Source organism: Trypanosoma equiperdum (genome assembly GCF_001457755.1).
Source record: "Trypanosoma equiperdum strain OVI genome assembly, contig: ctg_353, whole genome shotgun sequence".
NCBI lineage: Eukaryota > Euglenozoa > Kinetoplastea > Trypanosomatida > Trypanosomatidae > Trypanosoma > Trypanosoma equiperdum.
Genome location: NW_027124258.1, coordinates 29806 through 41503, shown reverse-complemented (window position 1 = coordinate 41503; position 11698 = coordinate 29806). Strand labels below are relative to the sequence as shown.

At 48.3% G+C, this 11698-nt stretch overlaps 6 protein-coding genes and 1 pseudogene across 7 annotated transcripts; all 7 read left to right on the top strand.

Moving 5' to 3' along the window:
* Positions 1-343: 343 nt before the first annotated feature.
* Positions 344-1387, top strand: TEOVI_000137100 (uncharacterized protein; the record flags this gene model as incomplete). Its single annotated transcript, XM_067224605.1, has 1 exon — positions 344-1387. One exon carries the CDS (start codon positions 344-346, stop codon positions 1385-1387), a length of 1044 nt encoding a protein of 347 aa, XP_067080706.1.
* Positions 1388-1663: 276 nt separating this feature from the next.
* TEOVI_000137000:pseudogene lies at positions 1664-2488 on the top strand (annotated as a pseudogene). The gene has a single exon. A coding segment is annotated over exon 1 (825 nt).
* Positions 2489-2888: 400 nt separating this feature from the next.
* Positions 2889-3986, top strand: TEOVI_000136900 (tRNA-sepcific adenosine deaminase; the record flags this gene model as incomplete). The annotated part of the gene is made up of 1 exon (XM_067224604.1): positions 2889-3986. One exon carries the CDS (start codon positions 2889-2891, stop codon positions 3984-3986), a length of 1098 nt encoding a protein of 365 aa, XP_067080705.1.
* Positions 3987-4245: 259 nt separating this feature from the next.
* TEOVI_000136800 (Cytidylyltransferase, putative) lies at positions 4246-5052 on the top strand (the record flags this gene model as incomplete). The annotated part of the gene is made up of 1 exon (XM_067224603.1): positions 4246-5052. One exon carries the CDS (start codon positions 4246-4248, stop codon positions 5050-5052), a length of 807 nt encoding a protein of 268 aa, XP_067080704.1.
* A 221-nt stretch (positions 5053-5273) lies between these two features.
* On the top strand, positions 5274-5849 carry TEOVI_000136700 (uncharacterized protein; the record flags this gene model as incomplete). The annotated part of the gene is made up of 1 exon (XM_067224602.1): positions 5274-5849. The coding sequence occupies one exon, from the start codon at positions 5274-5276 to the stop codon at positions 5847-5849; it is 576 nt and encodes a 191-aa protein (XP_067080703.1).
* A 1256-nt stretch (positions 5850-7105) lies between these two features.
* TEOVI_000136600 (uncharacterized protein) lies at positions 7106-8971 on the top strand (the record flags this gene model as incomplete). The annotated part of the gene is made up of 1 exon (XM_067224601.1): positions 7106-8971. The coding sequence occupies one exon, from the start codon at positions 7106-7108 to the stop codon at positions 8969-8971; it is 1866 nt and encodes a 621-aa protein (XP_067080702.1).
* Positions 8972-9624: 653 nt separating this feature from the next.
* Positions 9625-10263, top strand: TEOVI_000136500 (Ras-related protein RAB2B, putative; the record flags this gene model as incomplete). Its single annotated transcript, XM_067224600.1, has 1 exon — positions 9625-10263. One exon carries the CDS (start codon positions 9625-9627, stop codon positions 10261-10263), a length of 639 nt encoding a protein of 212 aa, XP_067080701.1.
* Between the last annotated feature and the right edge of the window lie 1435 nt (positions 10264-11698).

Below are 11698 nucleotides of genomic sequence, written 5' to 3'. Positions count from 1 at the left end.
AAAAAAAAACTTTTCTCCGAGGAAATGCTGGAGAGTTAGTGGTAAAAGCGCGTAGAGGCGGACGTGGGTTGCATTTGCAAGATCGCTTATGCTTCTCCCCTCATGTAGCTCCTTGTTCACTTTTCCGTTATTAGTCATTTAACTCCTTTGCTTGTTGGCACTTCACTACAGGGACCGCCGGAGGTGGTCAACGAGGGAAGTACGTTATGTCCCCTGCAACGTGATTGTTCCTTCCATTTTTTTTTGTTGTCAGGTGTTCTCCTTTCTCTTGGCCTTTCCTCTTTTTTATTTACTATGCATTATAAGTTGCACGCTGGCACTCTGTGTCTGTGGTGTTTGCCTCATGTGGACCGTTGTGCAGCAGCGGCAGCAACCCTCACGCAGACGTCGAGAAGCCAATGCCGCGAAATCAGCGGGTGGTGGCAAAGGCGTCTCCTCATTAGTTACAACAATCCCGTCCCGAAGTACCGCAGCAGAGGTGAAGCATCTTCGCAAGGCTGCGCGGTTCCTCCGGGGGTTGGCGTTCGTGCGGAGGGATGTCATCTCCCCACTACGACATTTTCTGAATGCGCATTCCAATGGTCTCACCGGAATCAAACTCGTTGCTTTAGGTATTGGACCGTTTACGTATGAGGAGTCACGTGCAGGGTTTCTACAGATGGCTCTATTTATTGTTTTACAATCGGAGTGCGAGTCCTTCGTCCGACATCTGATCAGATCGAAGTTATCATCAGTCCCTTCTAACAATGGGGATGGTCTGCAACCTTCTACGCCCACCGTCAGGGCTTGTTTCTTTGACCCTGTGGCTACTGAAGTGCACACGAAGTGCTGCGATAAATTGGGAGTGGTGATGGAAGAGTGCAATCTGTACGGTGCATATATTCCTGGTCACCCGCATGCGTTGCTCATCGCGTACCTTCCTCATTCACCGTGGGTACTGTTGCGCAATTTGTTCGTCTCTAATCTTACGAAAATCTCCGAGTGCCCCACTGGCGGTGAGGGTGGTGTCAATAAGGTGGACAGTTTAGTGTTGCGGCGCACGTTGGTGATTGGAAACGATGTAAAGAAGGGGCCATGCGTGTCCGACACTTTTTTAGAGAAACTGGGAGCGTACCTCCACATCGGCGAACTTCATGTGCGGGGCCGCAGGAAACAATGCGTGGAAAGTTTTGTTGAATGTGTTAGCGATACCTGTGATGATGTTGGCGATGTCGGGGAGGTTACTGTCTTTGACGGTTTGACAGGAATCAGTAGGCATGATATTGTACAGGCATTTTCGGAAACTTCGGTCATGCAGTTGAACGAACGTAGTGAGTTGTTGCTTTTGGATGAATTAAAGCGCATTCGCATTCCTCCCCTTACATGTGTGGGACTTGATATGGTGTAGGCACTTTTGTGCATGACATTACACCGGGTTGTGCTAAGGCAAAGGATGATCGTGTGTTTTTGGAGCGTGCTGCTATTACCTGGTCTCTTTTGTATGCCTACGCGCTGGCGGAATGAGGGCAAACTTATTGTTGCGTTTTTCTTTTTTTCAAATATCTTGTTGACCCCGGCGCTCGATCGGAAAAAAAAATGTATGAGGGTGTGCCCGGTGAACTGTTTTCCCGCCTCATGAGCACTTCTTGTTTACTGCTATTTTTTATGATTTCTCTATTGTTATATGACACAGCAGTGGTTCCCGCTCATGGCAGTTACCCCAGACTACCTCCACTGCATCACGGAGGAGCGCTTTCGGACTAACGTCTACGAACCGGAGGCGGACACATTTCTGTTGCTGGAGGCGCTTGACAAGGATGCTCATCTTCTCCGCGCGCTGCAACCTCGGCGCTGTGTAGAAATTGGCTGCGGGTCGGGCACTGTCATTTCGCATTTGATGCTCCTTCTCTTGGGAGCTACGGAGGGTGGTAACTTAGGTAGTGGCAGTGCTGAGAAGTCAACAGCAGAGTTTCACGCTGTTGATGTGAACCCAGTTGCTCTCGAGGCAACGAGTATTACTTGGCACAATACGCAAAAACGCATTATTGGAGGAGACACAATCTTGCCACTTCACCTTCACCGAGGTGATTTGTTCAGTCCTTTTGAACATGAAGCGAGTGACATTACAGAATACACAAAGGAGGAAAAGGAGGAGTTCACATTCGATGTGATACTCTTCAATCCTCCGTACGTCCCAACGACAATGGAGGAACTTCAGAGCGCGGAAGCTGGGAAGGATCTCATAACGGCGGCATGGTGTGGGGGACCTCGGGGCCGCGTGGTGGTTGATCGCTTTATTTCGAAACTTCCATCTTTTCTATCTAGCCGTGGAGTTTGCTATATTGTCGCCATACGCGAAAATGATGTTGAGGAGTTGATGGAGGTGATTCGAGGTACGTTCCCTAATGATAGGTGTTATCCCGTGAATGTTACTGTAACGGCGGAGCGCTACACGGGGGAGCATCTGAGGGTGATTCGTGTCTCACATGACCAGCAATCTGCCAAGTAGTTGTGAGAGTGTGGATTAATTGGTTGAAAGGAATATATCACTCTCTTTCTATCGGTTCTGTAGGTACGATTCATTCCTTCATCACCTTTCCTTGCAGACGGAAAGGCTACGGTTCGGTTGTCGTTTTGGGCGGTTCATACAACGGAGGGCGGTGTACGGGTGATGGGAGTGTATGTAAGGGGTAGTTTAACGACCTGTTGTGCAAGTAACGGTTGCTGAGAACTCAGTTGTGGCTCTTCAGGTCCCTTGAGCAGCAGGGAGTCTCCCTTCTATTTCTGGAGGTATACACGGTAATGAGGCTGTGCAATTGTTATCCTTATTGGTGATCTCTATCATGTGTGCCGTTTTTCACCATGCGTTTTGCTGTTTTCATCACTGTTCGTGACTAAGTTCCTCAGAGATGGAGGAGGTGGTGGTACCGGAGGAACCCCCCAAACTTGTAAGTGCTTTGGCCACGTACGTGCAGCAGGAACGCTTGTGCACCATGTTCCTGAGTATTGCCAACAAATTACTCCCCCTCAAGCCACATGCTTGCCATCTGAAGCGTATCCGCCGTTCTTCGGCGACCCGAGTTGCCACTGCTCCCATGGATGGCTTTGCTGGGGGTGTTATTTGCGATAAACGTGACAGCTCCGTTGCCACTAGTACGATCTCTGACGGCTGTGAGAGAAACAGTGCCGCTTTAGGTACCCCAGCGGCAGAAAATAGCCACATACTGGAGCTCCTTTTGAGCGTTGGCGGTCCCGTAGACAGCAGTGCGTTGAAAGAACTTGAGTCAGCAGCGGATACTACTGTTGCCGTGCACAGGGTGTGGGTTCCGGATAGGGCACCGCGCAGTTCCGCCGAGGAATGGACCAAATGGTGTCAGATTTGGCCTTTCGCCACACCAAAGCCACGTGCACCGACACAGTTGTCGGAGTGCGAGATGGGGAGCATCCAGCGCATTTTTCGTACGGTGGTTATGCCGTTAGCAAAGCGGCTTCGCACGGACGAAACCCTTGGGATTGCGGCGGTATTAGTTGATCCCTCTGATGGTTACCGCGTGCTTGTTTCTAGTGGTGAGGAGCACGCACTTAAACGGGGGAATAGTGCAGCGTGTCTTGGTTATGTTTCCAATTCCGGGTGCCGCAAATCCAATCGAGTGGTGCTGGATCATCCTGTAACATTCGTGTTAAAGGAAGTCACTCGCAAGCAGTGTAAAGACCGAGAGGTTGAAGGCGACGCGTCGTACCTCGCCAATGGTATGGACATGTTTGTTAGTCATGAGCCTTGCGTAATGTGCTCCATGGCCCTTGTTCACAGCAGGGTGAGGCGTGTTTTCTACTGTTTCCCCAACCCTGTGCACGGTGGTTTGGGTTCCACTGTCTCAATTCACGCTATTCAAGAACTGAACCATCACTTCCGAGTGTTTCGCTGTGACTCGCGTTGGCTGAGCGATCCAGAGGGTGTGTCCAGTGATCATGACAATCCGTACTGGGAGGACCTTACGGTGCCTTGATTGAGGACTCTCGGCGTGTCTCATGAAAAGCGTGCTGAGTCGAAGCGAACAACCATTCAGTGTCTTTTTTTTGTGTTGTAACCATCTTGTGGGGGTCAGTTGAGAATGAAAGCGCGTCCGTGTATTGCTACACGTTTTCCCTTGCGTCCACGTAGACTCTTTCCTGCTTCCTTCCCCTCTCACATTCGTAATTGTCCATCACCAGCGTGAAATTGGCCATAACGGCAAGTTGTTACGTTTAGGTTTACCACAAATTCAGATGGATCCGCTTCTGTTGGGCACCTCCGCAGGTCTGGAAAGGAATTGCACCGTGTTGTTTTCCCACCTTACCGCGCTCTGTGGCACAAAACCAGCTGGAGAGCCTCACAACCCGCTGCAGGTCCACTTGCGAGTAGATGACGGCCATCGGGATACGGCGCTCCAGCACATAAAGGTATTATACGATGTGGCTGTACGACATAATCCAAGGACATCTGTCACTGTTGTCCCACTGGCGCCTTTAGAGTACTATGAGACGCCTAATCGCAATACAAATAGCCGGGAGGGACACAAGTTACCACTCTTTACGGCCTCATTAATGACACCTAATTGCGGCTTCAATCCGGTGTACAAAGGTGTTGCAGTCGGTGGGACTTTCGATCGTCTGCACGGAGGTCACAAACTGTTGCTTACTACTGCTTTGCTGCACGCCACGCAGGTCCTTCGGATTGGTGTAACGGTGTCCACGATGCTAACTACAAAGATTCATGCCGACCTCATCGAGCCGTTTGAAGTACGCTGCGCAGCTGTTACAAAGTTTGCCCATTTGCTACGGCCAGACCTTGGCCTTGAGGTGGCCGGCATTGCAGACCGCGCTGGTGGGGCCGATAGTGATCCCTCGTTGGAGGCACTTGTGGTTTCACCGGAAACTGTTGGCGCTTTGCCTTCCATCAACACAGCACGACTGTCGGTGGGTCTTAAGCCGCTAGAGTGTGTGTTGGTTCCTTATGTAGGAGTCTGCGATGATGAGGAGAGTAGAGTGAGTTCCACCAACATACGAAAGCGGTTATGTGAGTTGAGTACCTGACCCAACAAAAATGGGAGAGCCTGTTGGTTATAAAGAACCGAAGCATTTTCTCAGAGGTGGCTCTTTTTTTTTTCTGTGTGTGTGTGTGGTGGGCAGGCGGGAACACCGATGAGTGACGGTTTCTCCATTCTGGCAGGGGGTTCGTCACGACCGTTGTATCCGGCGACGCGCTCCCATTCCGCTGCGTGCGGTGTCACGTCTCTAATGGTAGTGGTATCTTTATGTACTACGACACTTTTTTTTTTTTAACGAAGAAAAAACGTAAAATCAACTCCTCTGGTGGAGAGGGTCAGTGGTGCTGCAAATATTCAAAAATGCAAGCGACGAAGCAATTTTCTGCAGGATTTACATGCCATGGTAATCCCGCTTTTTCCCTGTTTTCTTCTATATCGAGTATTCTGTGTGCACGCGTAGCAAGTTACTTGGATTATATACGTGATACACACCATCAGGCTCGTGGCACAATTCATGTAACACATGTGTTTTTGGCCAGCAAACCGTTAGCCCTCATCAGCGGAGGCTTCACAATTGTTGTGGAAGGGGAGCAGCACCTGGGGTTCTTCTTACTTCAAGATCGTTTTCGGTTTACCGCACTGATCTTGGTTTTTGCGTGGTATGAGTACCCCGTTGTGGCTCAACTTTTTTTTTTGTTATGGGAAGCACCGGTTATGCGCCTGCAGATCTGGGTAGCTTGTGGGTCACGCTTCTCTCCAGAGATTAATGGCGATACTACGTTTTACCCCTTTCGTTTGTTTGTGTTCTTGCTGTTATCTGTGTTATTATCGATGCTGATATGAGGCTTGGTTGTTTGGAGGCTTTTTCTTTTTTTCGTTGTGAGCCGCCTCGCGCATCGAGGAAAAGCGACAGCGGCTTGGTGATCGTGGCAATGCGTCCGCAGTGTGGCAACTTATGGTGGAATTATTCTAGAGTCTGGTGCGCTTTGTAGCGGCGGGCCGCCGTGTATTTCTTCACAGGTGGAACCCCGTTTACTACCAGCGGATTTCTCTGTGATGCTGTTCAGTTTTTCATGGAACGAGTGAACGGTGCTCGTTTTTCATACGCGGTGTCACTTGGGTCGCAGTTGCCGTGGCTAGTAAAATCCCACTTTCTGTTTATTCACTTCGTCAACATTGTTAAAATATGTATGCCTGTCACGATTTCGTTCCTGCAGCTCATGTCATGCTGCTTTTTCGGATGTAAGCACACTCACTTAAATTCTCGGAAGGCATGCTCTGCCACGTGAATGTTTTATATGCTGTTTTCTTCTTAAATTTTGGCCCACCTCCAGTCAAAAAGGAAGACGATAGGTGACTCGCAGTGTATCCGCTGTGATCGTGCTGTTCGAGGGTCACAAGAAATTTGTTAGTTTTGACAGAATGAGCATGCGTATGACCCCTGGGAAGATATATGCCGGCAGTGCGATCATAATTACTGCAATGACGTTATGGAACCGTTACTCAACCCAAAACCTCCGAACAATCGTTGACGATGCAAAGGAGAGGCAGCTGAAGGAGGCTGCACTGATTAGGGAAGCAAGTAACAACAATATTTAATGGCTTCACCGCAGATGCTCTGACATCCGTTGCCATGGATACTTCCTTTTTTTTTCCCCCGCGTATTGGGGTGTGCTGCGGCCGTGCAGCAAAAGTGTGTTGTTGTCGGTCCGCCGTTGACAATGCTTTTATGTTTCAATCCTTTTAATTATACCATTGGTGGAGTGCTACAGGACTTTCTGTTAAAGTGTTTAGCGGTTTTTTATTTTACGGAGTTTCCTCCAGCCGTTTCGTTCGTTATTTCTATCGGTTGTGAATTACTGCCATACTTTTTGTGCCCAATGACTTCGTAGTTCCACGCGTCTAACCGCTACTGTACTGCCACATTGCTGGTGCGCATTTTTTCTTTTCTTCCCTTTTGAGCAAAGGCGTGCGTAGGCGTTGCATATTCACCTGAAATTTACAGTGGTAGGTGTGTGTGGGAGCGGACGAATACAATTTGCGTTGCTACGGCAGGAATTCCATAGGGAAGCCGGCGAGAAATTAGCGACCGCGGTAGTATGCACCTTCCACCGTTACCCAAGAACCAAAAGCCACGTACCGCAAGATGCGGAACAGATAGTGTAGTTCAGATAGATGATAGTACACTACTGAGCATGTTCCGCACCCGGCGGCGGCGGATGGAGACAGCTTCGAATATTTCCAAGTCGATGGTCAAGAGGATAAACAACCTATCTGAAGCTGTTTACGAGAGTAGTATGACAACAATGTTGCTAGAAGACCTAAACACACTGGTGGAAACCTCGGGAGCTAATGGTGGGGAGAAGGTGGTCATTTCTGATGATCCCGTTATGTCCCTGGGTGCTGGACCCTTTTCTGTTTCACTGGAAAGTGCGCTCGAACACGAAACGATTCAGAAGCTTAGAACTCTTACTGTGATGCGAGCTGAGCAGAGAAAGGCAGCCGAGTTGAACACCAAACCACATTTTCAACTGAAAGAGTCAGTATTGGAGACGCCGCAACCACCAATTAAGTTCTCATCGACATCTCTGACATTTGTGCTGGAAATTGTATCTCAAAGCGCTTTTAAGATTCTTGACGCGACTGACAGTGTAATGCTCAAACTGTCCATGTTGGCTCGCAAGGCGGGATCGCCTATAGTAGACGAAATGAAAGTAATTTCGGTGCATTCGCAGCACCTCTCCCGGTGCCACGCTGCTGCCCTGAGCCATCTCAAGCAGTATGAGGCATGTGAGAAGTGCCTAAACAAGGCTACAGCGTATGAACTGGGAAATGCACGAGAGCAGTTGATTGAACAGAAGGAGGTGCTCACTGCGCAGGAGAAGCGACAGAAGGTTGCTGAGGACCAACTACAGGCCTTAAGGACACGACTTGCTTCGTATGAAGCGCAGTGCCGCCTTTGGTCTTCCTTTCTCTACGAGAGACAGCACCCGGCATGTACAGGAGGTTTCCCGATATCCCTGGAGACAGAGAGCGCATCGCCCTTAACATCTAAAGCGGCGTCACTGCGTGCCCCTCAGGCGTCTCTACACTCAACTGATCCGTTACTGCGGACCACAAGTGGTTTGAGGAGAGGAAGCAGCACGTACCAAATGAACTTGCACACGATGCGGCCACATACCCCCTTAACAATGGGATCCGTGTCGTCGTCTCTGCCGTCTTCTCACGAGGAGATAAACCCCCGTGTTGATTCTGTTGAAATGCGAGTCGCGCAGTTTTGGTGCAACCCCTACCTCTTGAAGGCGAAGCAATGCCGCAATTGGCGTCGATCTGGTGCGCATTCGGTGGCTGACAGTCCGCCCTTAACCGAAAGTATTTTCCAGGCTTCCATTTCTCGTTCTCGCCTAGCGTCGCGAGTTGAGTCATCGGTGGGGCCTGTGGACAGTGCTCATATGTCTCGAGGAGACATACATGCGGGTGGAAGTACCGATTTGAGTGATACGAACACGGCAGATACGCGTCTTACTGTGCTGTTGCGGGGATTACTTCGTGGGATTGTACGACTTCGCCGGCGTCCCACAAATGAAGGTGGGTCTACTGGCGGAGGTAGAGAGGAATCCGAGGAGGTGCGTTTAGAGGGTACCCCAACATCCGATAGCAATGCCCCACGGGGGAATGCAACTACGGAGGAGGGGAGCACGAGTGAGAGCAGCCCAAGGGGAAGTTTGCATGAAAGAGGTGTTGGAGAGGGAAGCCCATGGGCAGAGTTGAGCGGTTCTGAAGGGGGGAACACAAGCATCGGTGAATGCTCGGCGGGACCGGGCGGTGCCGTGAATACTGCTGGAGGAACTCCTGAAAGAGGCACAGGAACCTTAATGAGCGAAGGCTCGGGGGAGGCGGATGCCTTGTTGGCAAGTGTCAGAAAACTCATCTCTTTTCTTGAAGGGAGGGTGTCTTTGTCATGATATCAGATGTATTTTGTTATGGTTCAATGTACACTGGGTATATGGTCACTGCAAACAACATCAACACGCGAGCACATGGTGTGTAAAAGTGGCTAACAACAACAGTAGATGTTGCAGTCTCCACTCCAAGGCTCTTTTTGATGCTTGCATGCCAATTGTTAGTCTCACTTCCGTGATTGGTAGGCCAGCCTACTACAAATAAACTGGGGGCTTCGGCTTGGCCTCTGCTTCCCGGGATTTTTTTTTTTTTCGGGGGGGGGGCTATGCTCAGCTGCAACCCTTTCGGTTGCGAATTATACGTATCCCCTTCTGCTTTATTTATTTCCGTTTTCACTATCTTAGATTGTATACACGTATTTTTTTTTTCGTCTAATAGAACTACACAGGTTCCAATTGCGAAGTTGACTACTACACTTGATAGCAAGGCACTTACGTCGACCGCCTACATATAGGGAGAACGAGTCGTGTAGAATTTATTCGTGCAGAACAGTGACAGCAAAAGCGGGTGCATCACACTGGAATTTAGTTGGTAATCGTTGTGTTACCGAACAACAATAGGTTTATTTTTGTTACTGTTCTTTTTTTTCTTTTTTTTATTATTGAGGAGAACAGTAACAACAACAACAACAACAACAAAACGTCCAGACACCGCAATGCAGCAGCACCATTATGTTTTCAAGTACATTATTATTGGTGATAGCGGAGTGGGAAAGAGTTGCCTCCTACTGCAGTTCACGGACAAGCGGTTTGAACCGCTGCACGACTTAACCATCGGAGTAGAATTTGGTGCCCGCGTAGTGACTATTAAAGAGAAGAACATCAAACTGCAGATTTGGGATACAGCTGGACAGGAAAGCTTCCGGAGCATCACTCGCAGTTATTACCGTGGGGCGTGTGGTGCGCTTCTCGTGTATGATGTAACCCGTCGTGACACTTTTACGCATCTGCAAACATGGTTGGAAGATGCGAGGTCAAATGCCAACACGGCCATTGTTATTATGCTTATTGGAAACAAATGTGACTTGGAGAAGAAACGAGAGGTGTCACGGGAGGAGGGTGAGGCGTTTGCACGGAAGCACAACTTGGTTTTTATGGAAACGAGTGCGAAAACAGCGCAAAATGTGGATGACGCGTTTCTGAAAACTGCGGCAATGATTTATGATAATGTGGAGTCCGGCGTGTTGGATGCGGGCGCCGTTTCGGGTAAACAAGGGACAGGACCCGGCGTGGCGCGGGTGTCGAGAACTGGTGGTAAAAAGTCAGAAGACAGTGAAAGTGGCTGCTTCTGCTGAGCGAGAATAGGGTGGATTGTAAGCAATAAAGCGGAAGAAATCCAAGGAAGGCGTGGGGAAAATGGGAAGTAGATGCATGAAAAAGAAGAAACGTGTGAGAGTGTGTTTTTGTGTGTTCATTTGTTTAGGGGTGAAGGGAACAGTGGGATAAGTGGGAGTCGAAGGATGGAAATGAAAGGGAAGGCAAAATTACCTCGCGTCTACACTTTTCTTTTCTTTTTTTTTTGTTGCGCGAAGGCGGTGTGGTTTTATGAGTACCTTTTCTATGGTCGAATTCCATTGAAATGTGCGAGTATGGGCGGGTGGGACCAAACGGTCTTTATGAGTGGAAGTAAAACAAAAAGTCACTCAGTAGTTGAATAATTTTATTTGTTGTCAATTCACTCACCTGAGCTTGTGTTGAAGGAAAGGAGATGTGTGTATATGCCGGCGCGAGTGCCGTATGCTTCTGGGTCGTGTTATATATTTATATATCATACAAATTTTTGTTTACTTTTTGGTGCTATTTACCGTTCTCTTCATTTTCCTGTCTTTTCCTGCTTCTATGCGTGGCTGGGCGAGTAGAGAATGAATAGGGGAGAGGAGAAGAGAGGAGAAAATGTGAATGGAAAAGAGATGAAATATAAGTTGTGTGAAACGAAAGTGAGGAAAGTTTATTTGACGTGTGGGGGAGCGGAAGTCGGGTTGTAGCCGATAAACGGGAACGGAAGAGAAATAAGAGAGGAATGTCCCCACATATTTTTCCCCAGTTGCTCAGCGTGCGAAGGTAGCCTTGTACGTCACTTAGTTCTGTTGCTGTTTTTCTTTTTGCTGACGAGAGCAGTGTATTGTTATATATATATATATTTGTTTTTTTCTCACTTTCTTCCTATCCTTTCTACGCACTGCAAATGCGTTGTGGTATCTGTGTGTTTGTGTGTCTTTTCTTTTACTTCTTTTTTTTTCCCTTTACCTGTGGATGGTGCCGAGGTGGAAAGTATGGATGAATGAATGGAAGTACGAGAGAAAAGGGAAAGAAATGTTGGCGTCAGCAATGCGAGTCAAACAATATGGCGTAAATGACAATATCGGTGCGGTTATAACTTCATGAAAGCCGGTACCACATTGTGAAAGTGAGAATGAAAGGTCTGCAAAAGAGGGAGAGAAAAATGTGTGTGTGTGGAGGGGGAAACTTCAATTTTGTGTTTTCTTTCCCTTTTCATCTTTTCCTTTTTTATTTTCTCTTTTTCTTCCATCCTTGTGGTGGAGTAATGGAAAATATTATCACCCGCACGTGGGCTACCGACGGCGGTTCTTTATGTTGTGCACTTCTGAAATAAAAAGAAAAAAAAAGAGAAGAGTGTGATACACATGGGCAGGCTTATATGAAGAAATTGTGGTTAAGTGGGGAAAAGAAAAGAAGTTGTTGATGGAAGAGGGATGATACAAGAAAAAA